At 46.9% G+C, this 21,798-nt stretch overlaps 2 protein-coding genes across 3 annotated transcripts in view; one reads left to right on the top strand and one right to left on the bottom strand.

Annotated features, from left to right (window-relative positions):
- The window catches only part of PLEKHA2 (pleckstrin homology domain containing A2), a 97,068-nt gene extending 78,187 nt beyond the window's left edge, over nt 1-18,881 (top strand). For both annotated transcript variants that reach the window (XM_083713706.1, XM_083713705.1), the window contains exons 11-12: nt 8,850-8,927; nt 14,724-18,881. In XM_083713706.1, the coding sequence (XP_083569832.1) occupies nt 8,850-8,927; nt 14,724-15,077 (432 nt within the window). In that variant the 3' untranslated portion in view covers nt 15,078-18,881. The remainder of the gene's footprint in view (nt 1-8,849; nt 8,928-14,723) is intronic.
- On the bottom strand, nt 3,565-6,131 carry LOC310832163 (uncharacterized protein). Its single transcript, XM_083713791.1, has 2 exons — nt 4,260-6,131; nt 3,565-4,218 (listed from the first exon to the last, which is right to left on the bottom strand). The coding sequence occupies exon 1, from the start codon at nt 5,559-5,561 to the stop codon at nt 4,653-4,655; it is 909 nt and encodes a 302-aa protein (XP_083569917.1). The 5' UTR covers nt 5,562-6,131; the 3' UTR covers nt 3,565-4,218; nt 4,260-4,652.
- Nucleotides 18,882-21,798: the final 2,917 nt, after the last annotated feature.

Below are 21,798 nucleotides of genomic sequence, written 5' to 3'. Positions count from 1 at the left end.
TCAGTTTTGAGACCATTAGGAATATAGAATAAGAGCCTTATCCTGAGTCAAACTCATTGGTCCCTGGAGCTCATTATTGTCCACACTGATTGGCAGTGGCTCTCTAGGATGTCAGGCATCCATACCCAGAGATGGCCAGGATTGAACCTGGAACCTTCTGCATGCAAAACAGATGCTCTTCCACTGAGCTACAATCCTTCTGGGTGAATTTTAGCATCTCAAGGTATCCTGCAAAGTCCAGAAATGTGGGCAGTAGTTTTTCCAGAGACAAGTTCCAGAAAATAGAGACCAGCTGCTCCTCTTGGGACATGGGTGTCCCATGGACATAAGAAGAGCCTGCGAGACCATTCCTAAGGCCTGTCTAGTCCAGCATTATGTTCTGCAGTGGCCACCAGATGCCCATGGGAAGCTCGCCAGCAAGACCTGAGTGCCACTCTTTCCGCTTGTGATTCCCCTCAGCTGGTAGTCAGCTGAGATAGAACATAGGCCTTGTGGTTAGTGGCCTTATCCTCCAGACACACCCTCAAAGCAACTGTAATGCAAGGGAAAATAACAAATAGGATCCATCTTCATGTTAAGGCAAATACAGGATGTTGCCCGAATCTGGCATCTTCACTTCATCATCTGCCTCCTTTCCCCATAATATATCAATGTATGTATCATTGGCTGCTGCTAGCAGGAGAAAGGCATGGGTGACTACAACTGCGTGTTCCGAGGAGGACATGGGCAGCATGACTCCAGGGTGCCATTACTGGGGACCAGCAACCGCATGTCTGCATCAAAGCACAGCCCAGTCAGATCTCTGTGTGTGTTTTGCAGGCATTGCGTTGCTGTGTCATGCCCATTCTGGAAGGGCCAAGGGACCACTGCCAGTCTGGAGAGGCCCTCTAAAACCTGGCTATGTAACATTTTAACTGCCATAGCTTCTGCGAACAGACTGATATTCTGTGCACAGGGCTTCCCACAGCCTCCCAGTCTGCCAGTCTAGAGAGGTTCCAACGTGCTCTTCTCCGGGGGTCCCTGGTGGACTGCGGGCCCTCGCTGGGTCCCCAGCCATGTCTATGCCTGACGCCAGCCATATGCAAACATGTGCTCCCCCTTTGCCCGGCTGTTTGTGAGGGGTCGTGGGGGTGTTCTAGCCTAGCATTTGGATTAGCCCCCAAGGGTAGAGAAGGTGGCCACTTCAAGTCTCTGACAACTCAAGGAGCATCAGATGTTGGACAGCACCAGAGCTGTGTGTCAGCCCCCACCAGCCTCTATATATGGAATATTTTCAGTTTGTTTTGATAGAGTTCACTCAGATTTGGAACATAGGAAGGTACCTTGCGCTTAGTCATACTGTTGCTTCATTTTGCTCGGTGCTGTCAATGGCAGCAGCTCTTCAGAGTTCTCCTAGCCCTACCTGAGATGCCAAGGACCTTCTGCATACAAAGCAGATGCTCTAACCATGAGAGAAGATCAGAATAATAGGGGCAGGTGGAAATATGTTTTTCAGAATGGTTTTTGCAAAGCAGATTGCTGTTCTATGCACATGTCAGGGAGTTGCACCTGGCTGAGTTTTGTTTATCAGTCACATAACTGTGTGGTAAGGTCTTGTGCATGAGAGCATGCCAACATCATGTTGGGCAGCACTTTGGTTCAGAAGCAAGAGATCATATGTTTGGTTCGTAGAAGTAGGCAGATTCTGTCCCTGGGGTCTCAAGTTAAAAATATATTGGTTAGCAAGACAACAGCTGCCATTCAGAGCAGGCAGTATAGGGCCCAGCAGTTTGATTCAGGGCCCATCCATACCTCAGCTTAATATGGAACCCCTTGTGCCTCCTTTAAAAACCCCACTTGTGACATTCTCCTGCAACGACTGTTCACACACACTTTCTCCTTCCTAAATCTGGAGAATCCCTAGGCAATCGATGTAGCAGCCCCCTGTATCTCCTCTATCCAACCTGGTAAAGACCCTCCGGGTATGAAGCAGGGCAAGGAAGCGTGTGGCCTGGGGAGAGTCCGAAGGGCCAGATAGAAAGCCTTGGAGGGCCACATTTGGGGTTCCCCACATGCTTGAGGTTCCCCATTCTTGAGCTGGGCCAACAAGGTGGGAAAGTGCCAGGGACAGAGGCCTTCTGGGAATTCAGTGGAACAGGAAGAAAAGGTTGATTCCTGCAGCCAACAAACCACAGGAATGCTTGGATTCTGTTCAAAGTATACAACCCAAAGCTTCTTGGAGGAAAAGCAGGATGTAAAGCTTGCTGGCCGGCCTGAACAGCAAAGAAGCTTCTGCTCTTGCTGAGTCTTGTACCTCCACCTCTTTGCCGCTGCCATAGCATCTCCCATGACACCTGTTCACAGCAGGAAGTGGGGCTGGCCGCTGTGGTAGAGGGATAGCCAATATGGTGCCTGCTGGATGCTGTTGACAACAACTCCCATCGGCCCCAGCCAGGGGTCAGGGATCATGGGCATTGTAGTCCAATAACACCCAGAGGACAGCATGTCGGCTACACTGATGTAGTACTTTGGCAGTACTGTAAAAGGAACAAACACTTACTTAATCTGTATCCCACCTTTCCTCCAAGCGCCTCCAAGTGTGGCATCCATGGTTCTCTCCTCACCTGCCTAATTTTATCTCCTGTGAGTTAGATTTAAGCTGTGAGAGAGTGATGGGCCTAAGGACCCCCAGTGAGCTTCCTAGCTGAGCGGGGACTGACTCCTTGAGTCGGGAGCTGCCAACCTTTATCTGCCTAAAGGCACATTTGGTGCCCCCCTTGGGTCACTTTACTCTTCCCAGAGATATTGGCAGAAGTTGGAGCTGGTGGACTTAATCTGAGCCTTGGAAGGCAAATAATAATAATAATAATAATAATAATAATAATAATAATAATAATAATAATAATTTATACCCCACCCTCCCCAACCAAGACCGGGCTCAAGGCTGCTAATAATCAATAATAAAAACAAGTTGATTAAAATACAATTTAAAAACCAAGATTAAAATACAACATTAAAACATTAAGATGCAGCCTTTTCACAGCAGGAGAAAGGAAAAAAGAAAGAGGGGGAGGGAATCAAATTGACTCCAAGCCAAAGGCCAGGTGGAACAACTCTGCCTTACAGGCCCTGCGGAAAGAAATCAGATCCCGCAGGGCCCTGGTCTCATGAGACAGAGCGTTCCACCAGGCCCTGGCTCTGGTTGAGGCTAATCTGACTTCCTTAGGGCTTGGGACCTCTAGGGTGTTGCTATTTATTGACCTTAAGGTCCTCCATGGGGCATACCGGGAGAGGCGGTCCCGTAGGTACGAGGGTCCTAGGCCGCGAAGGGCTTTAAAGGTCAAAACCAGCACCTTAAATCTGACCCTGTACTCCACCGGGAGCCAGTACAGCTGAAAAAGCACTGGGTGAATATGCTCCCATGGCAGAGGGGCCTTGCTGCAGCATTCTGCACCCACTGGAGTTTCTGGGACAGCTTCAAGGGCAGCCCCGCGTAGAGCGAATTACAGTAGTCAAGACTGGAGGTGACCGCCGCATGGATCACTGTGGCCACGCCGGGGCGGGAAAGGTAAGGGACCAACTTCTTTATGCGGCAAAGGGGGGGAAATGTCGCCTTGGCTGTTGCTGTAACCTGCACCTCCATGGAAAGGGAGGCTTCAAGGATTACACCCAAACTCTTAACGGAAGGCAATGGCACTAATTGGGCCCCCGCAAAAGAAGGGAGTTGGTCCCTCATCCCCATACCATCCCGACCCAGCCAGAGGACCTCTGTCTTCGAAGGACTTAGTTTCAATCGGCTCCCACAAAACCATCCAGCCACAGCTTCCAAACATCTGGTCAGTGTGTCCGGGGTCGAGTCGGTATGGCCATCCATCAGCAGATAGAGCTGAGTGTCATCAGCATATTGGTGACAACCCTGCCCAAAGCTCCGGACAATCTGGGCAAGGGGGTGCATAATGATGTTAAAAAGCATCGGGGAGAGGATTGCACCCTGCGGCACTCCACACACCAAGAAGTGGTGCAACGACATCTCCCTCCCTAGTGCCACCCTCTGTCCCCTATAAAAGAGCACAGCTATTTACGGGCTATGCTCTGTATCCCCACGTTGGCGAGACGGTGGTCCAGAAGATCATGATTGACCGTGTCAAAAGCTGCTGACAAATCTAAGAGAATCAGCAGTCCCGGCCTGCCTCGATCCAGTTGTCTGCGGAGATCATCTGTTAGGGCGACCAGAGCCGTCTCGGTCCCAAAACCAGGATAGAATACGGACTGAAATGGACCTAAAGCCAATGTTTCCTCCAGAAACCTACCAAGCTGTTCAGCAACCGCTCTTTCAATTACCTTACCCAGATATGGAAGATTTGAAACTGGGCAGTAATTGGATAGATCTAAAGGATCTAGTGAAGTTTTCTTTAAGAGCGGACACACAACTGCTTCCTTCAGATCCCCTGGGAATATCCCCGTGCCAAGGGACAAATTGATAATTTCAGCCAGGGGGGTCCATGCGACATCTGTACATGTCCTAATCAGCCAAGATGGGCACAGATCGAGGAGGCATGTGGTGGGCCTACCAGCTTGGAGGAGTCTATGCACATCAGCAGGAAGTATCCGATCGAAATGATCCAACACTGGACCCGAAGACAATCAAGGGGCCTCCAGTTCAGTCACTGTATCTAAATTGGCAGGGAGGTCACAGTGGAGCAACAGGACGTTCTCCGCAAAAAGCTCGCGAGTGCCTCATAGCTGTGGGTCAAATTTGTGCTTAAATTTGGTTGTCCTCCTAAGTACGTTATCGACCTAATTATTCTAAAAAGTTGTGCTGGGCGAGAGCTAGTGGATGCAATGGAAGCTGCGAAGTAAGATTTCTTAGCAGCTTTCATAGCCATCTCATAGGCTTTCATAAGCGCCATATAAGATGCTCTTGAAGCTCCGTCATGAGTCCGTTGCCATATTCGCTCTAGCTGTCTGAGATCCCGCTTCATTTTCCAGAGCTCCTCAGTAAACCAAGGGGCCCGGTTTCGACGGGGTCGCATAGGGCGCTTAGGCACGATCTCATCGATGGCCGCCAAGAGCCGGTTATTCCAGTCCTCGACAAGGTCATCTAATGAGTCGCCAGGAGGAGCAGGGTCCCACAAGGCCTGACGGAATCTATCCGAATCCATCAGCCTTCGTGGGCGAGCCCAAATAGGCTCGCCACCCGAGCAGGGGAGGAGCGGGAAGTCAATCTTGGCTTTCAGAGCGTAGAGATCAGACCATGGCACTTCCACAGCGGGGAGCATGATCACATCTATGCCAGCACCAAAGATAAAATCCAGCATGTGGCCTGCTTGATGAGTGAGGCCCAAAACAAACTGGGAGAGCCCTAGTGTTGCCATGGAAGTTACTAGGTCCAGAGCCTGTGAGGAGGGGGCGGCATCGGCATGGACGTTGAAGTCTCCCAAAACCAATAGGCTTGGGAACTCCAAGACCCAGCCCGCCGCCACCTCCAGCAGGTCTGACAGGGTGGCTGCTGGTGCGCTGGGTGGTCGGTACACCAGCCAGACAGCCAAGCTCTCCCTGGTGCCCCCACAAGACCAACACATTCAATGCCGGAGATCGCCGGTGGTGGCAGAGCCCTGAAAGAGCAATCCTCCCGGATTAACAACAATACTCCTCTTCTCTGACACACAGTCCACGATTGATGGAGGACAGAGAAACCTGGAGGTGTTATCTCATGTAGGGAGACTACTTCACCTTCCCGTACCCAGGTCTCCGTCACGCAAGCCAGGTCAATCCCCTGAGAGACAAAAAAGTCACGCATGGTAGCAGTTTTATTGCCTATGGACCTGGCATTGCACATACCAATGACGGAGGTGGGTAATCCCTGCTTGCCCTACCCTCGTCCCTTGGGATGGGGCATAGATTGGAAGGGGTTTGAGCATCACTGCATCTCAAAACCCTTCACCGATAGTGATATCTAGCCCCACCACCATTCTTCCCTAGCCCTTCAATAGCGGGAATCCCAGACCCCATACTAGCCTCCCCAATAGAGGGGTAAGATCCCCTCACTAACAAGTCATCCCTGGGCCAGGACTCCTGGGTCAGAATGGTATGGGGAAGAGGTGAAAGTTTGATAGGGTAATTATCCCTAGAAGATAAAACCCAACCAACCTCACCCCAAGTGGGGAGTTAGCTGTTTAGTAAGCTGTCAATCCCTCTCTCTCTCCTGGGTTGATTGAAGGACTGTTGATTCTATCTGTGGCTGTGGGAGTATTAATGAGGCATGTGCTATAAAATGGGAATCGCTGGCCAACAAAGAGCCAGCTTCGACTTCGGAAGCTCTGTCCATCCTGTCTCGCCAGGAGTACCGTAGAGGTCGATCATTCTCATAAGTTTTTGGAACATTAGGCAAAGGTCCAGATATAGATTAGGTGCTGGATTTCTCCAGACTGTCAGCAACATAGAATTCTTTAGGTGTTGTTGACATAGAAAATGTCAGAGGCGCCAAATTCCTCATCTACTTCGATGTCACTTGAAAAGGGAACAGGGAGTTGCACTGATGTCTTTCTATGGGGTAAGAAGCTGTTGGACGTCTTTAAATATTGTTCTCTAGGCTCTACTGTCCTTATATTTTGGGTAGAAAACTCAGTCTTATATTCGATAACCTCTTCTTCGGATCTTGTAATTCTAGGCTTACAGAATTCTTTTCTTCCTTCGGACAGTTAGTAGTATTAAGCTTGTCTGCATTAGCTTTGGCTCTATGCAAGGAACCAATTGCCTCCTTGTTTCGCCCTTAAATACCCTCACTGGATGGAGAGAGTGGAACCACCATAGAGTATCCTTTATCTCCATGAGTCGAGATGGGAGGGCTGAGGACCTAAAGGTCATAAATAGGCATGTGATGTTTCCCAAGGTAGGCAGGAAGTGGAAATTTTCTAGATTTTGGTAATGGTAATTCAGGAGCTGAGACAAGGACGTAGTAATTTGTCTGTGATTCATCCACCTATGATCGTATCGGTGAATCTCATGCATGAACTGGTTCGTTTGCAAGACTATAAAATGGTGCATGCATGGAAAAAGTGGATAGAAAAAAGATTTTTCCCTCCTTCATAGCTCAGGGTCATCTAGTGAAGCTGAAGGTTGGAAGTTTCAGGACAGATAAAAGAAAGAGTTAAACTATGGAACTCCTGCCACAGGAGGCAGTGATGGCCACCAACTGCAGGGCTTTAAATGAGGCTTGGACAAATGCATGGAGGAAAAGCCTATCCAGGGCAACTCGCCACAATGTCTGTGCTCTGCCTCCACAGCCAGAGGCCATCATGTTTCTGGAAACCACAGGAGGGGACAGGGCTCTCCGACTCAGGTGCTGCTTGAAGGTTTCCCACAGGCGTCTGGTTGGCCACTATAAGATCAGGATGGTGGACTAGGTGGGCCAATGGCCTGATCCAGAAGTCTCTTCTGAGGTTCTTATATAGAGCTGAAATGGGGGGAAGTGACATTCTTCCAACTTCCACTTTCAGCTCTATGTATTTTTCAGGGAAAGGGAAAGTAGGCAAGAGGCCAGAAGGTGGGGGCTCAGGGGCTTAGCAGGTGCCAGGGGAAGATTGCAAGGGTATCATTGTGCTGCCCGTGGTGACACATTGGCAACCCTTGCTCTGACCGCTTTGAGGTCGTCGTCCCCCCAGTAAACTGGTGTATACATTTTATGAAATAATTAAATAACCACTAGCTCACGCTGCTTCTCCAGTGTCTTTCTTCAAGGCCAGAATGAGAACATCCCTGCTACTCCGTGTTTGTTCACCCCTTGCTGTGATGAGCAGCAGTCAGTGACAAGAACTTTCCCTTCCCTTGATATTTGGGGTGAGATCTAGCTGTTATTTATGTGTGGGCAAATCCTGTTGACTTCAGTGGGGCTTACTCATGTAGCTGAGCTGTCATTCTCAGATTGTGCTGCCCATCTGGAAGGCAACTGCTTCCCTTTCTCAGAAAGCCTATTTTTTATATAAAAAAAAAGGCCCTGAGGATTTGTTGCTTTTGGGGGATGTATGTGTATGTGTGCTTTGAAGAAATGTATTTCTGAAGTCTCACTTCTGTCCCCTTGTGGAAGTTTGCATGGCAACAGGTGAACTTTGTGTGCCTGTAGTGTAGACTCTCTATTTTGCAGAAGGGATTTTCATTTGCAGACAGGCCTTTGTCACCCCTGCGCAACAAACCCACTTAAAAACCAAACAAACACACTGATTTTGTAGTTTGGGGAGAGGTGAGAAAATGCATTGAAAAGTGTGGATGAACAAATGACTAACAGGAAGAAATGTAAACATGCTGCAAGCAAATCAGAATGAATGTGGGGCAAATGCTCATTGTCATATCACTTCCCTGCAAACAAATAAGAAGATTGCTCCAGAGAGACTGGAAACAGGCTAACTGCCACATAAGCTTCTTGCAAGCAAGTCCAGTTGAATGCTCAATAAGCAGGTCTATTGGAGGGGCCCTTATATTTTTCAAAACAGATCAACCATTGTCTAGCGCTTATCTCCAGCAGTCCTGGGTCCAACATGGAACTTACACAGAACCTATTAGAGTCTAATCTGATTAGGTCTTGCTGTCTCTTCTTCATGATGTGAACATTCAGCTTTTCACCCCTTCTTTTCGCATTTAACACGATGGGAAGGAACTTTAACATGGTAGCCACTACTTGGCTAGGGCAGGAGTGGGGTACCGGCCCCACAAGGCAGCTCTGACTGGAGGATGAGGCTATCCACTTGTCAATCACTAGGTCAGTTCACCCGCAGACCCTCTTCCTGGCCGGTGCAGCATAATCCAGCTCTGGGGATGGGAGTCTCGTGGGCTGTGTTGTTTTTGGCTGATGTCTTTATTCTTTCTCTCTGCAGGCCTATAGCCCTGAGGACATGCACAGCTGGATCAAGGAGATCAGTGGGGCTGTGCATGCCCTAAAGAGCTGCCCTAGGGTAGGTCATATCCTTTGCATGCAGAATTAATTAGTTTTTTGTGCTTGTTTTCTTAAGCAGACATCATCCATTTTAATGTCTTGGGCAAACATTTGAGAAATATCTCACTTCCTGGAGGCAGCTTACTAGTCTCTGGCTTGATCCCACAGAAACCGGGAATGGAAAGCGGGTGAGATCGGAGAAATTAATAAGCATTATGCAATGGGAACATGTATCTGTCCGCCTCTCTACAGCTGCTGCAAGCAACTTGGCAAAACTTGCTTAACTTTTCCTTGGGGGAAAAAAGATATTAATCATAATTCTGTGGCTTAGAAATTAAGCAGAAATTGGGGGCTAGAAATTGGAGCAACTTTATAACCCCATCCCATGCAGTCCAGTTTTGTGGACCTGATTTTTTTTTATATAAATAATTTTTATTAACCGACCAATCAAATCACATCACATAAATTCCAAAGTAAAAAGCCGAATTTTTAAATTTTTGTTGGGGGTATCCATATTTCAAGTTCCGAAGGGGGTCCAATCATCATCTTTCTGCTGCATTAATGTCCACAAATCTGTCCAAATAATGTTTAAACAAAAAAAATCCTTCCAGTAGCACCTTAAAGACCAACTAAGTTAGTTCTTGGTATGAGCTTTCGTGTGCATGCACACTTCTTCAGAACTAACTTAGTTGGTCTTTAAGGTGCTACTGGAAGGATTTTTTTTGTTTTGACTATGGCAGACCAACACGGCCACCTATCTGTAACTCAAATAATGTTTATAATTCTATCCAATCCTATCTTGCTGTTTCCCACATCTCATCTTGTTATTTTTGTATAATTTTTCCTTTCTCTTTGCGACCTCTTCTGATAATCTCCTTAAGCAGGTAAAAACAAGTTGTAATCCTGTGTGAATTTTTCCGTTCGTCCAATAGCCATATCGAGATGTTTTCCATATATCATCACTTCCATAGATAAAAGCACTCTTTCCATCATTAATCTTCACAAATCTGTCGCCTTCTTTAGTCCTCTGAGGAGGTTCGCCCGCAGTATAAAAACAGATCCATTCCTCCTCCCAGACATAAATCTTTCGACAGAACTTGCCAAAATGGCGACGCTGTTTTTTACTTCGTCATCCCAAAGCTCTTGTACTTTCCTCGATCTCCTTAAAACATGCTTTTGGTTAGAATTTATTTTCACACAGTGTTAAATCATCCATCTTAGGTCATTTAATCGGCATGTCTGACTTGTGGGGAGGGGATTATTGGTTAATCACATAGAAGAAAGAAAGAAAAGTTTTTTCCCCTCCCCCATCCAGTCCCGCTGCCGACATACTGAGCCTTGATGTGTCTTCTCATGATATATTCCTGTTTATCCGACCCGTCTTCTTTCACAGAGGTCCCTTCAATTAGCAGTCTTTACTCCCCATTCTTCACTTGAAATATGTGCATTTGCTTCTTCCTAATTGTTTATTTTCAAGTTGCTGCAGCTAGTGGTGCGATCAGAGACAGCGTCCAGGAGAGCTGAAGTCCACACAAGGGCGTTCCGCCTAGTGCCCTCACCCCCTCGAATCCGGGGGTGATTTATGGGCACAGCAGGCAAGGGCAGTCCCCCCCATTCCCTTGGGGGGGCAGGGAGGCTGCATACTCCCATTACAGCCTCTTAATTACCTCATGTGGGTCGGAGAGATGCTATTGTCGGCCATCTTCCAATGCGCCCCTAGTGGCCCCGAGTTTTGTGGACCTGATTATTATTATTTACATAGGAACAAGTTGCAAGTTGGCATAACTTAGTTCAGTCTCATTTCTTTTATTTAGTCCCCTCGAGGGATGGCTCTGCAAGGAGACTTTAGCCAAGACCACAGGTGGAAGGACCAGGGAATAACCACTGCCCATCCAAAGCACAGAATAAAAAAAACCTGTTTCTCAGTGACCACACTTGTTGCATCCTGTCCTAGATATTCTACCTCGTCCACCTCTGGTTTCCGTTATTAGATGCACCACTTTCAAATATTTTGCCCTTCATAATCAATGAGGGCTAGTAACTTGTTTTGCAGAGGGAAGAAGCAGAAGTAGAGACTCTTGTGATCAGAGAAGCTGGAGTTCACTGGAGGACCTGCATTGAGGAGGCTGACTCTTCCCACCTGAGAGTCAGGGCCTTTCAAGTCTTTTGCCTCCTCTTCCGGGGGGAGGAGCCATCCTGCTCTCTAGTTCTACCTCTGGTTCCTTCTTCTGTGAGGAAAAAGATCCTTACTGTCTTTGTGGTTTCTCTTTTGCTTTAGCTTTTGCTTCTTGTACAGTATGTTGTTGGTTGTCATGTAGGAGTTGGCTGAGGCTTGCTTTTGTCTCATACTTTGTTAGAGCCACTCATCCATCTAGCTCATGATGGTCTACACTGACTGGCAGCAGCTCTCCAGGCTTTCAGACAGGGAGTGTCTCCCAGCCCTTCCTGGAGATGCCAGGGATTTCTGACTCCCAACCGTTTAACAATAGCAACAATTTCCCTCCCAAATTAGGTTGCTGAAATGAAGAAAGCTGAGGGGCTGTGGTGGGGAACCAGGACTAGATTTTTATATGAAAGGGGTGTGATCTCAGTTCTGGTACTGAAAACAAGTTCATGATGTGCACTGTGAGGGGCTCTTTTCTTTAATTCTAAGTCAATGTCCACCCCTCTTTCTAAGCTACTATTTTCCCTTTGGCTTCTGAGCAGTGGACCTCAGGGTTGTTGGAAAAAGCAAAGAGGGAAGGTGGAAATCTACCCATCCCTGGTTTAGGTTATATTTTTGACCAAAACCAAAACCCTTTCCCATCTCTCTCACCAGCAGCGAAGGGTTCGTGTGAATGCATCTGTACAAGATCAGATCCATTTTTAAGGCAATCTGAAGAAGGTTGACTCAAATGTCTGCCAGGCATTCTGACCATATGGAAAACAATTTCACTGCAGGAAAGCTTCACTATGGCTTGGGATGAGTTTGCTCTGCACTGAAATATATTAATATTCTGCACCAAGAAATGTTGAATTCTTCAACCTGTACAAATTATGTATATTAAGCAACTAGTCATTGGGGAAGTTGAATCCAGTAGAATTAGTCTGAACCTTGAAAAGCACATAGAGATTGGGAAGGATGACATAGGCTATGAGATTAACCCCACTCAGTGGATCAAAATGTGGTCTAAACCCCCCTTTAAATCCATATCCACAAAAAGAAAAGAACTCACTCTGAAAATCACCTACAGGTGGTACCTAACACCAAGAAAACTAGTGCTAATACGCCCAGGAACCTCACCAAAATGCTGGAGAGGGTGCACCTCCACAGGCACATGCCTCCACATGTGGCAGGAGTGCCCCAAAATCCAACCATTCTGGACAACAACCATACGAGAAATAAGTAAAACAATCAAGCAAGTATTAGAGATCACCCCAGAATTGGCCTTACTAAACATCTTCCAAGACAATAATGCCCACTTACACCTCAAAGAACTCATAACCCACCTACTTTCAGCAGCCAGAAGCATCATAGCCAGACACTGGAGAGACCTGTCAGGAGTAAACATGGACCAATGTTCTAGTTACAGATAGGTAGCCGTGTTGGTCTGCCATAGTCAAAACAAAAAAAATTCCTTCCAGTAGCACCTTAAAGACCAACTAAGTTAGTTCTTGGTATGAGCTTTCGTGTGCATGCACACTTCTTCAGATACACTGAAACAGAAGTTACCAGACCCTTCTATATAGTGAGAAGGTGGGGAGGGGTATTACTCAGAAGGGTGGTGGGAATGGGTGATTGGCAGATAGCTGTGATGAGCCTGTTGACGACTCTTAACGACTGCAATAGGTCTTACGGGGAAAAAGCAAGGGGTGAGAAGGTGAAAAATGGCTTTGTCATGTATAATGAGATAAGACATCCCAAACATACCAAACAGTCCATTGTATATAGCCAGGCACTACGTTACAGCCTCATCTGTTCCCAGACTCTCACCTAAGAGATCTACAGCAAACCTTTTTAGAACTAAAATACCCAGCAGATGAAGTTAGTCAACAGATCAACAGAGCCAGACTGATGCCCAGAGAGAACTTGCTGCAAGACAGACCCAAAAAAGAAAATAACAGAACACCTCTAGTCATCACATACCGCTCCCAAGTTAAAACAGTACAACGCATCATCAGAGATCTACAACCTCTCCTAGACAATGACAGTTCTCTTTCTCAAGCTCTGGGAGGAAGACCTTTCATTGCCTACAGACAGCCACCCAATCTTAAACAACTCCTAACCCACAATAATACTACAACCAGACCTAACACGGACACTGGCACCAGAGCCTGCAATAAACCCAGATGCCAACTTTGCTGCCACATACACCCGGACAACACCATTACTGGCCCCAACAACATCACACATACCATCTCGGGACTATTTAATTGCTCATCGTCTAACATTGTGTATGCCATCAAATGCCAACAGTGTCCTTCAGCTCTCTATATTGGACAAACAGGCCAGACCTTACGCCAAAGAATAAACGGACATAAATCTGACATCAGGAATCACAAGACAGAGAAACCAGTAGGAGAACACTTCAATCTCCCAGGACATTCTATACAAGATCTCAAAGTAGCTGTTTTACTACACAGGAATTTCAAAAATAGACTGGAAAGAGAAGCTGCTGAATTGCAACTTATCACCAAACTTAAAACCATGGAGAGACCTGGTCTGAACAAAGACATTGGATTCTTATCTCATTATATATGACAAAGCCATTTTTCACCTTCTCACCCCTTGCTTTTTCCTGTAAGACCTATTGCAGTCGTTAAGAGTCGTCAACAGGCTCATCACAGCTATCTGCCAATCACCCATTCCCACCACCCTTCTGAGTAATACCCCTCCCCACCTTCTCACTATATAGAAGGGTCTGGTAACTTCTGTTTCAGTGTATCTGAAGAAGTGTGCATGCACACGAAAGCTCATACCAAGAACTAACTTAGTTGGTCTTTAAGGTGCTACTGGAAGGAATTTTTTTTTGTTTTGACATGGACCAATGGTACCAGATAGTATGGGAAACAGCCCTACTGGAAAAATTAACCAATAAACTGAAACTGACACGGGGACAAATAGAAGAAGACGCCTTCATCCCGGTATGGCTCCCCTTTCACATACAGAGCCCCACAGGACAACGATAAAAATCCACCAACAGCATACAAATCAATTTGGCTAACCTGATCCAAAACACCCACCCACCCCACTCACACATGAAAACAAAGACCACCACAGCCAACCACAAATAAATAACCACACCCTAGGCCCACCCCAACCTCTCTCACCAAAGGAACACAAGCGAACAGCAAAGAAGCTGCACAAGCAACACTGACACCAAACCCTATATATAGTAAGTAAAATAGAAACATTGCCACCCAACCCCAACCCCACCTATCTTCCCCCCCCCACACACACACCTCTTTCCCCCTTTTCTTCCTAATGTCTCAACAAATGAAACTGATTTGTAAAAATGTTACGTGGGGGGGGGGGAATACGAGAGAGAGACATTGCAAACACTTTTGTAAATCAAGAAAATCTTTAATAAAAAATAAAAATAAAAAGCACATAGAGATGAAGTAGGAAACAGTGTCACTTTCAAGGGGAAAAAAGGAAACCACCGCATTCCACATGACCAAGGGAGCACAGGGGCTTCATCGGTCCCTGGGAAGACTTCAGGGGCACCATTGCACCCATGGGCACTGTGCTGGCACCCCCTTTGGCATGCATAAGCTGCAAGGTGTGTCTCTTTTCTCTCTCCCTCTCTCCCCCACACCCCTCTACCCCATGCAGGACTTGGTGAGATCTGCTTCGGTGAACAAGCGCGGAGGCCCCAGCTCAGCCATGCCTCCCATTGAGAGGCTGAAGCATCTGGGAGGGGAGCCCAAGGCCTCTGCCAAAAGCCCGTCGGCCTCGTGCTGGCTGCCTTGGATGCCGGTGCCACAGTCGGAAGGGAAGCCGCAGCCTGCAGCAGAGCAGAAGGCTGGCCTGCCAAAGGACTCAGAGTTCTCCCCTCTGTTTTTCCAGCGAGATGCTAGAACCACGCAGGGCGGGCGTCTCCGGCACAGGTCGGAGCCCCAGAATTTTAAAGAGCATCCATTTCCCTTTGACCTGGATGACGAGAGCATCCGGACCTCGGATGTGTGACTGTGCACTGCAAAGCAGCGCCTGTCGATGTACAGACCATGTTGACGCTTCCCTGGTCCTGACACATGGATGTGTTGGGGCAAATGCTAGCTAGCTTGCACATGCTTAGGAAGCTGGAGCTGGAGCAGTAACTGTGATTTGATGACCTTAAATGCGGGAAGCACATGAGATGCAACCTCCAGCCCTGGAGTCATTCCTTGCACATTTTCAGTGTGATGTGGTTCCTTCTCAGATGCCTTCCCATGTAGTAAAGGAGAGACCACCTTTGCCAGTCAGCTAGAAACCTGGTATGGATGTTCTCTCTCTCTCTCTCTCTCTCTCTCTCTCTCTGTGTGTGTGTGCGTGCGTGCGTGCGTGTGTGTGTGTGTGTGTCACTCACTGGAGTCATCTTGACCTCTTCTGGCAATGTGCCCAGGTACACCCCACTGTTTTTGTAGCAGCACACTGGTGGTCTGGCTTGCATGCTTGATCTGCAGAGGAGTTGAATGCAGCACTCCTAACTTCTGTGGGAGAGGACTTTGAGGATTCTTTTATAATTGTGGCTTTTGAAGAAATCTTGTGGAACAGTGTTGGACTGTCAGTTTCAATGTGAATGTCTAACTCTCTAGCTCTCACAGAAACCTGTGTGTGTAACAGATGCTCTTCATCTTCAGTGAGCCATGCTGCTGATGTGGGAAGGCCATACACTCTTTTTGTCAAGGTGCAAGGGGTTGGAACAAAGTGGAGTTCCTGGAGAGCTTTTCCTGCAGAAGGGAGCATAGGAAGCTGACTTATCCTGAGAGAACTTGTCCATCCAGGATTTCAGAGAGGGGCATTTCTCTCACCCCTACCTCGACCTGCCAGGGGTTGAACCTGGGACCTCCTGCATGCTAGGCATTTGATCCAGCACTGAGCCATAGCCCTTTCCTACACAGCAGCATCAACTGCAGTTGCACAGAAGGTTGGGGCAAGGGGCAAATAAAGCAAGGTTATGGCAGGGATTCTTCAAACTCTGGTATGGGGATATTCTGGTGATCTGCAGTGTGTTCAACTGGCTAAAGCTATATTTACACCAGCACAGGCAACCTATGATCTTGGATTCTAACTCCCATCAGCCCCAGCCAATTCAGTCAATGGTCAAGGATGATGGGAGTTGAAGTTCACCAACACCTGACTGTTCACTGGTTCCCCACATTTACACAGTGTGCTTTCTGCTGGTGTGTGAGACCATTATAATAATAGTAAGAAACAACAACAGGAAATCCATAAAGAACTTTTCCAGAACTGGCACAACCAAAAACTCAGTTGCATCTAAAACCAGGATGCTGTCTTGTGCCACAACAGTCTTAGCTCATCTAATTCAACGATGTCTATATTATTTGTCAGCGGATCTCCAGGACTTCAGCCAAGATCTTTCTACTCCTACCTGGAAAGGCCAGGAACTTCAATTGCCTGCAGAGTATGTTTGCCGCCACTCTTTCCTCCACCCTGCCCTGCACTCTGATGCATCTATAGGTAAAGGTAAATGGAACCCCTGACCGTTTGGTCCAGTCGCAGACGACTCTGGGGTTATGGCGCTTATCTCGCTTTACTGGCTGAGGGAGCCGGCGTTTGTCCGCAGTTTTTCCAGGTCATGTGGCCAGCATGACTACGCGCATGGAAACACCATTTACCTTCCCACCGGAGCGGTACCTATTTATCTACTTGCACTTTGCTGTGCTTTTGAACTGCTAGGTGAGCAGGAGCTGGGACCGAACAACGGGAGCTCACCCCGCCGCGGGGATTCGAACCGCTGACCTTCTGTGAATGCCTCACTGATGCTTATCAGGCCCAAGACTAGCAAGACCCACTTGCTACAGGAGGCCTGCCCTAGATGGCGTTTGTGCAACTGCGCTGCAGCCTAGGAGATTTAATTCCTAAGATTTTTTAACAGCCTTCCTTGTGTTGCCTGGAGTATGAAGAAATACAGAGAAAGGGCCAGACAGAATGTGATAAAAGTCAGTGCAACAGAATTAGTGTTCTAAAATTAAGCCCTTGGCTCTGGCTTCCTAAATGAGGACTGTCACACACAAACAATCTGGTTGCTATCACAGCCACACCATGCATTTACAGCCCTCTTGGAACACTTTAATAGCTTCCTCCAGATAATCTGGGAACTATAGTTGGCCAAGGGTGCTGAGAGTTATTAGAAGACCCCTTAGGAAATGACAGTTCCCAGGATTCTCTGGGGGGAGGGGTGCCATGACGGTTACAGTGGTATAAGGAGTGCTTTACATGTATGGTTTAGATGTGACATAGCTGCATTAAGTGAACTTCTTAGCTCTGAATGTCCAGGACAGAAGGAAAGTCTGTCCTCACAGTGAGGACTAGCTCCTCTTTAAACGTTTCCTTCTCCCATATTTCCAGGTCACAAAGTAGTCATCTAAATAACGTTTGCCTTTGCAAAGGGGTGGGGTTGTGATCATTTCCTCCCCTAAATTGTTCCGGGTGCCTGACTAAAACAGAAAGCAAAGCAAAACGCAAATCTAGCAAGGAAAAATCAAACAGGATTTCGCTATGCGAAGACTACTCTCAAGCAGTGTGAACGTCTGTGGTCAGAATATACTCAGGTATGCTCCCTTTTTATATGGCAGGTTTTTCAGGAGCACAAAAAGATATTTATTTGTTTTTTGAGTGGGCTGTGATAACTTGTATCAAGCTAGATTACTCCCCCCCACACCCCTTTTAATGCCAACATTAACCTGGAACAGATTCTGGTTAATATATGAAGCAATAAGGATACAGAGAATTAAGTGTGTGTACTGCACAAAAAAAGAATACTGTTTGCATATTGTTTTAATAATTAATTTACTATCTGCATCACTTATTCTGGTTTTTCTCATCATAAAAGTCTAAAGACATTTTGTGCGATGCTTAAAGGCTTTGCTTTCAACCCTCTGAGCAGCGTGTGGGGAGGCCAGCAAGATGTTGGCCACCAGGCATTCTCATTATATTTTCATATTCCATTCATGACAGTCTGAAGTAGGGACAGGTATGCTTGGGCTGCAACTCCCCATCAGACCAATCCAGCATGGGCAATAGCCAGGGATGATAGAAGTTTTTAGTCCAGCAACAAATGGCTGGCCACAGGTGGGCAAAGGCTGCCCTAGGCTGTCCTCTCCCTGCCAGCCTGGTCTGAAGCTGTGGCCTGTTGGGATGGAGATATTGTGGATAGAGCTAATATGTGCCAGCTTGACCCTCCCTACGCCAATTTATTTGGAATGTCCAAAGGGAGCTAAAGAAAAGCAAGGAAGTAGAAGAAAACTTGCTCAAGTATTACTTGCTTACTTGGAAGTAAGTCCTACTAAGTGAGGCCTACTCTCCAAGCACGTGTGCCCAAGACTGCAGCCATGTTTTGCTCTTTAGCAGGCATTGCCAGCACACTTTGTAGCTGTCAAAATATTGCTCTTTTTCTCTTGTCAGCCCCCAAATTTAAAACGTGGAATTTCTCAAGAAGCTGAATTGCACCACGTCTTGATACCACGTTCTGCACTTTTTCTGCATCCCCCCCCCCCCCCAGGATCTCAGCATACATATCACAGCCCTGGTCCTTTCTGCATGCCCCGCTTGTGCTCTGCTGCTGAGCTGTGGACCCCCATCCCAAAAGAATAAATTAATCAAATTAATAATGTTGAAATGTAGCCCAAGGCTCAAGATGGGAGATGTTTCAGGATTGTGCACCTTAACTCCCTGCTCTTTTAAAGGGAGAGAAGAGGCTTACACATTGCTTTTTCCTTGTGAATACATGCAAAATAATTATTAAAAGAGATTTATGCTGGAAAAGTAGACTTTGCTGGAAACTATGAAAATTCATTTGAATGAATGGAAGTAGTATTGAACCAGATGACCATTTGTCTTTTTGTTTGCTTACAAAAATGTACATTTGACCAATACTGTTCTGTTGTGTTTTTCAAAATAAGTATTCCTTTGCACTAACTTGTACTTTAAACACGTGAGTACCTTGTCAAGTTTGCCAATAATTTCCTGCTTTTAATAGGCAGAGGTCAGGTGGCTGCAAAGCATTGTGCTCCACTACTTCCTCTGCTCCATTTCAATCTGCCCTACAACTTTGCTAAAAGAAAAAGTTGTTTGGTCTAGGTGAAATGTGTGTAAATACAACAGGCTTCCTATATTGTGTCTGAAACACACATGCCAAGGACTTGCCGATCGAAAGGTCGGCGGTTCGAATCCCTGCGGCGGGGTGCGCTCCCGCTGCTCGGTCCCAGCGCCTGCCAACCTAGCAGTTCGAAAGCACCTCCGGGTGCAAGTAGATAAATAGGGACCGCTTACCAGCGGGAAGGTAAACGGCGTTTCCGTGTGCGGCTCTGGCTCGCCAGAGCAGCGATGTCACGCTGGCCACGTGACCCGGAAGTGTCTCCGGACAGCGCTGGCCCCTGGCCTCTTGAGTGAGATGGGCGCACAACCCCAGAGTCTGTCAAGACTGGCCCATACGGGCAGGGGTACCTTTACCTTTACCTTTTACTTATCATGTAGGTATGCTTAGACAGGAACATCAGAGAGAAGAGTCCTGAAGCCAGAATCCCCCTCCAGGTGTTGTTGGACTCTGGCTCCCACCAGTCCCAACCAGCATGGCCAATGGTCGGGGTGGTGGGAGATTTGGTCAAAAACACCTGGAGAGTGTAAACACACTCAGTCCTCTGTGTGTTTACTTTGAAATACAACTTCAATAGGGCTCACTCCCCACTTAAGTTTGCATAGCATTGGTGGCCCTCACCCTACACTCCTAAGCACACAACCTTCAGGGAAGCCTCATTGAAGTCAACGCAACCTCCTGAGTAAACCTGATCAGGACAGGATCAGCGTGTTACAGCTTGCCCTTGCCTTTTCTTGAATCTATAGATTTAATATGAAGCAAAAACATTGGGGCTAGAAATTCCAGCTTCTTGTTGTTTAGTCGTTTAGTCGCGTCCGACTCTTCGTGACCCCATGGACCCGAGCACGCCGGGCCCTCCTGTCTTCCACTGCCTCCCGCAGTTTGGTCAGACTCATGTTTGTAGCTTCGAGAACACTGTCCAACCATCTCGTCCTCTGCCGTCCCCTTCTCCTTGTGCCCTCCATCTTTCCCAACTCCAGGGTCTTTTCCAGGGAGTCTTCTCTTCTCATGAGGTGGCCAAAGTCTTGGAGCCTCAGAAATTCCAGCTATGTTGCTGTTAATAAATTGAAATGGCAGCCATTAATCTTAGGCAGCTGAGCTCTAACATGCCATGCACTTGACTGGCTGTGCAGGGAACTTGGAAATCCATTGCTCTGTATTAGGAAGAGTTCGCAACAGCTTCTGGGGCTCCTCCAAAAGCCTGCTTCTCCCATGCCTAGATAGCACAGTTCTGAGCAGTTTTCCACTTAAGTCACACTTTCTAATATTATTATTTATTCACTTTGTATACCACCCTATACCCGCAGGTCTCAGAGCGGTTCACAACATAAAATCACAGTATAAAAACACAAAATACTGAATAAAAACAAAAAACAATCCAATAATCACCCACCTCCACAACACATTTTAAAAGGGCATCAGATGTCAGTCAGCCAAAGGCCTGATTAGAGAGGAATGTTTTTGCCTGGCGCCTGAAAGTGTAGAATGAAGGTGCCAGGCAGACCTCCCTGGGGAGAGCATCCCACAAATGGGGAGCCACTGCAGAAAAAGCCTGTTCTCATATTGCCACCCTCTGGACCTCTTGTGGAGGAGGCAGCTAGGTTCATCCATTCTGACACAACCTTACAAAGGGCTGCTTGTGACTTTGTGGAAAGCATGGCCTCCATGGGGCTGTCCCAGAATAAGTTTCTGAACCCCTCAGTGTTTTGAATCTGTTGTGCAACAGCAGTGCAACTCAGAGCAGAGGTACTTAATAGGAGGTGGTGTCTCTACACCCATGATGAGGACAATCCACACCCTAACATTCTCCTTTGAAAGCCTTGCTGAAATGCTTGAATCCGCAAAGACTTCAACATCTCCTTTCACTTGGGCAGCTTGTTTCGGAGGGACCTTTTCACAAAGGACCCCTTGACTTTCAACTGCCTCACCTATAGCTTAAAAGGGTCAGCAAGATAGATCCTTCTGGGAATCTTACCAGGAAGGATTCACAACTCCAACTGCTCCTGTATTTGAAGACTTCATTTAGTTCTCAAGACCATGATTACCCAGTTTCCTTTTGAAAATCCCTAAGCCAGTCTTATGGCAATGGGCCTCATCTATTATTATTTTTCATACTGTGTGGAAAAGTAATTTCTTGTGTCTGCTGAGCCAGAGGAGAGAAATTTCCCTTGTCTATAAGGTTGCAGGCCTAGGCTCCACTTTTACGAGAGAGCAAGCCCATTGAATTCAATAGGACTGCCAAGTAAACCTGTTTAAAATCACATGATGGTGCTGCTTGCTTTGCATCTGTGGAACTGTCACTTGGTCCAGAATCTGCCTAAACCAAAATGCTTGGATGTGATCCTGTTGAAGCAAATCCAAGTTATTTGTATTAATTTAGGCTACAGATGGATGAAGTTGTAATAATTTTTCTCTCCTTGCCAAGCATCCACCCAGTGGGTTCAAGGAAAAAACAAACCAATCCATCATCAAAACTGTGTTTTCTTGTTTTATTAAGAAAAAGGTTTTGGAACTGTTTGTACATTTAGCTATGGGACTCCCACTAATAACTCTCAGGTGTGAATTGCGTTCCTGTAGAAAGAGTACCGG

Source organism: Podarcis gaigeae, assembly GCF_964106915.1.
Source record: "Podarcis gaigeae genome assembly, chromosome: 15".
NCBI classification, from domain to species: Eukaryota; Metazoa; Chordata; class Lepidosauria; order Squamata; family Lacertidae; genus Podarcis; species Podarcis gaigeae.
This window is presented reverse-complemented; position numbering and strand designations above follow the sequence as displayed.

Bases quoted from the DNA above. Each gene is read 5' to 3' on its own strand.
- LOC310832163 (XM_083713791.1), bottom strand. From the start codon at position 5,561: ATGTGTTGGTCTTGTGGGGGCACCAGGGAGAGCTTGGCTGTCTGGCTG.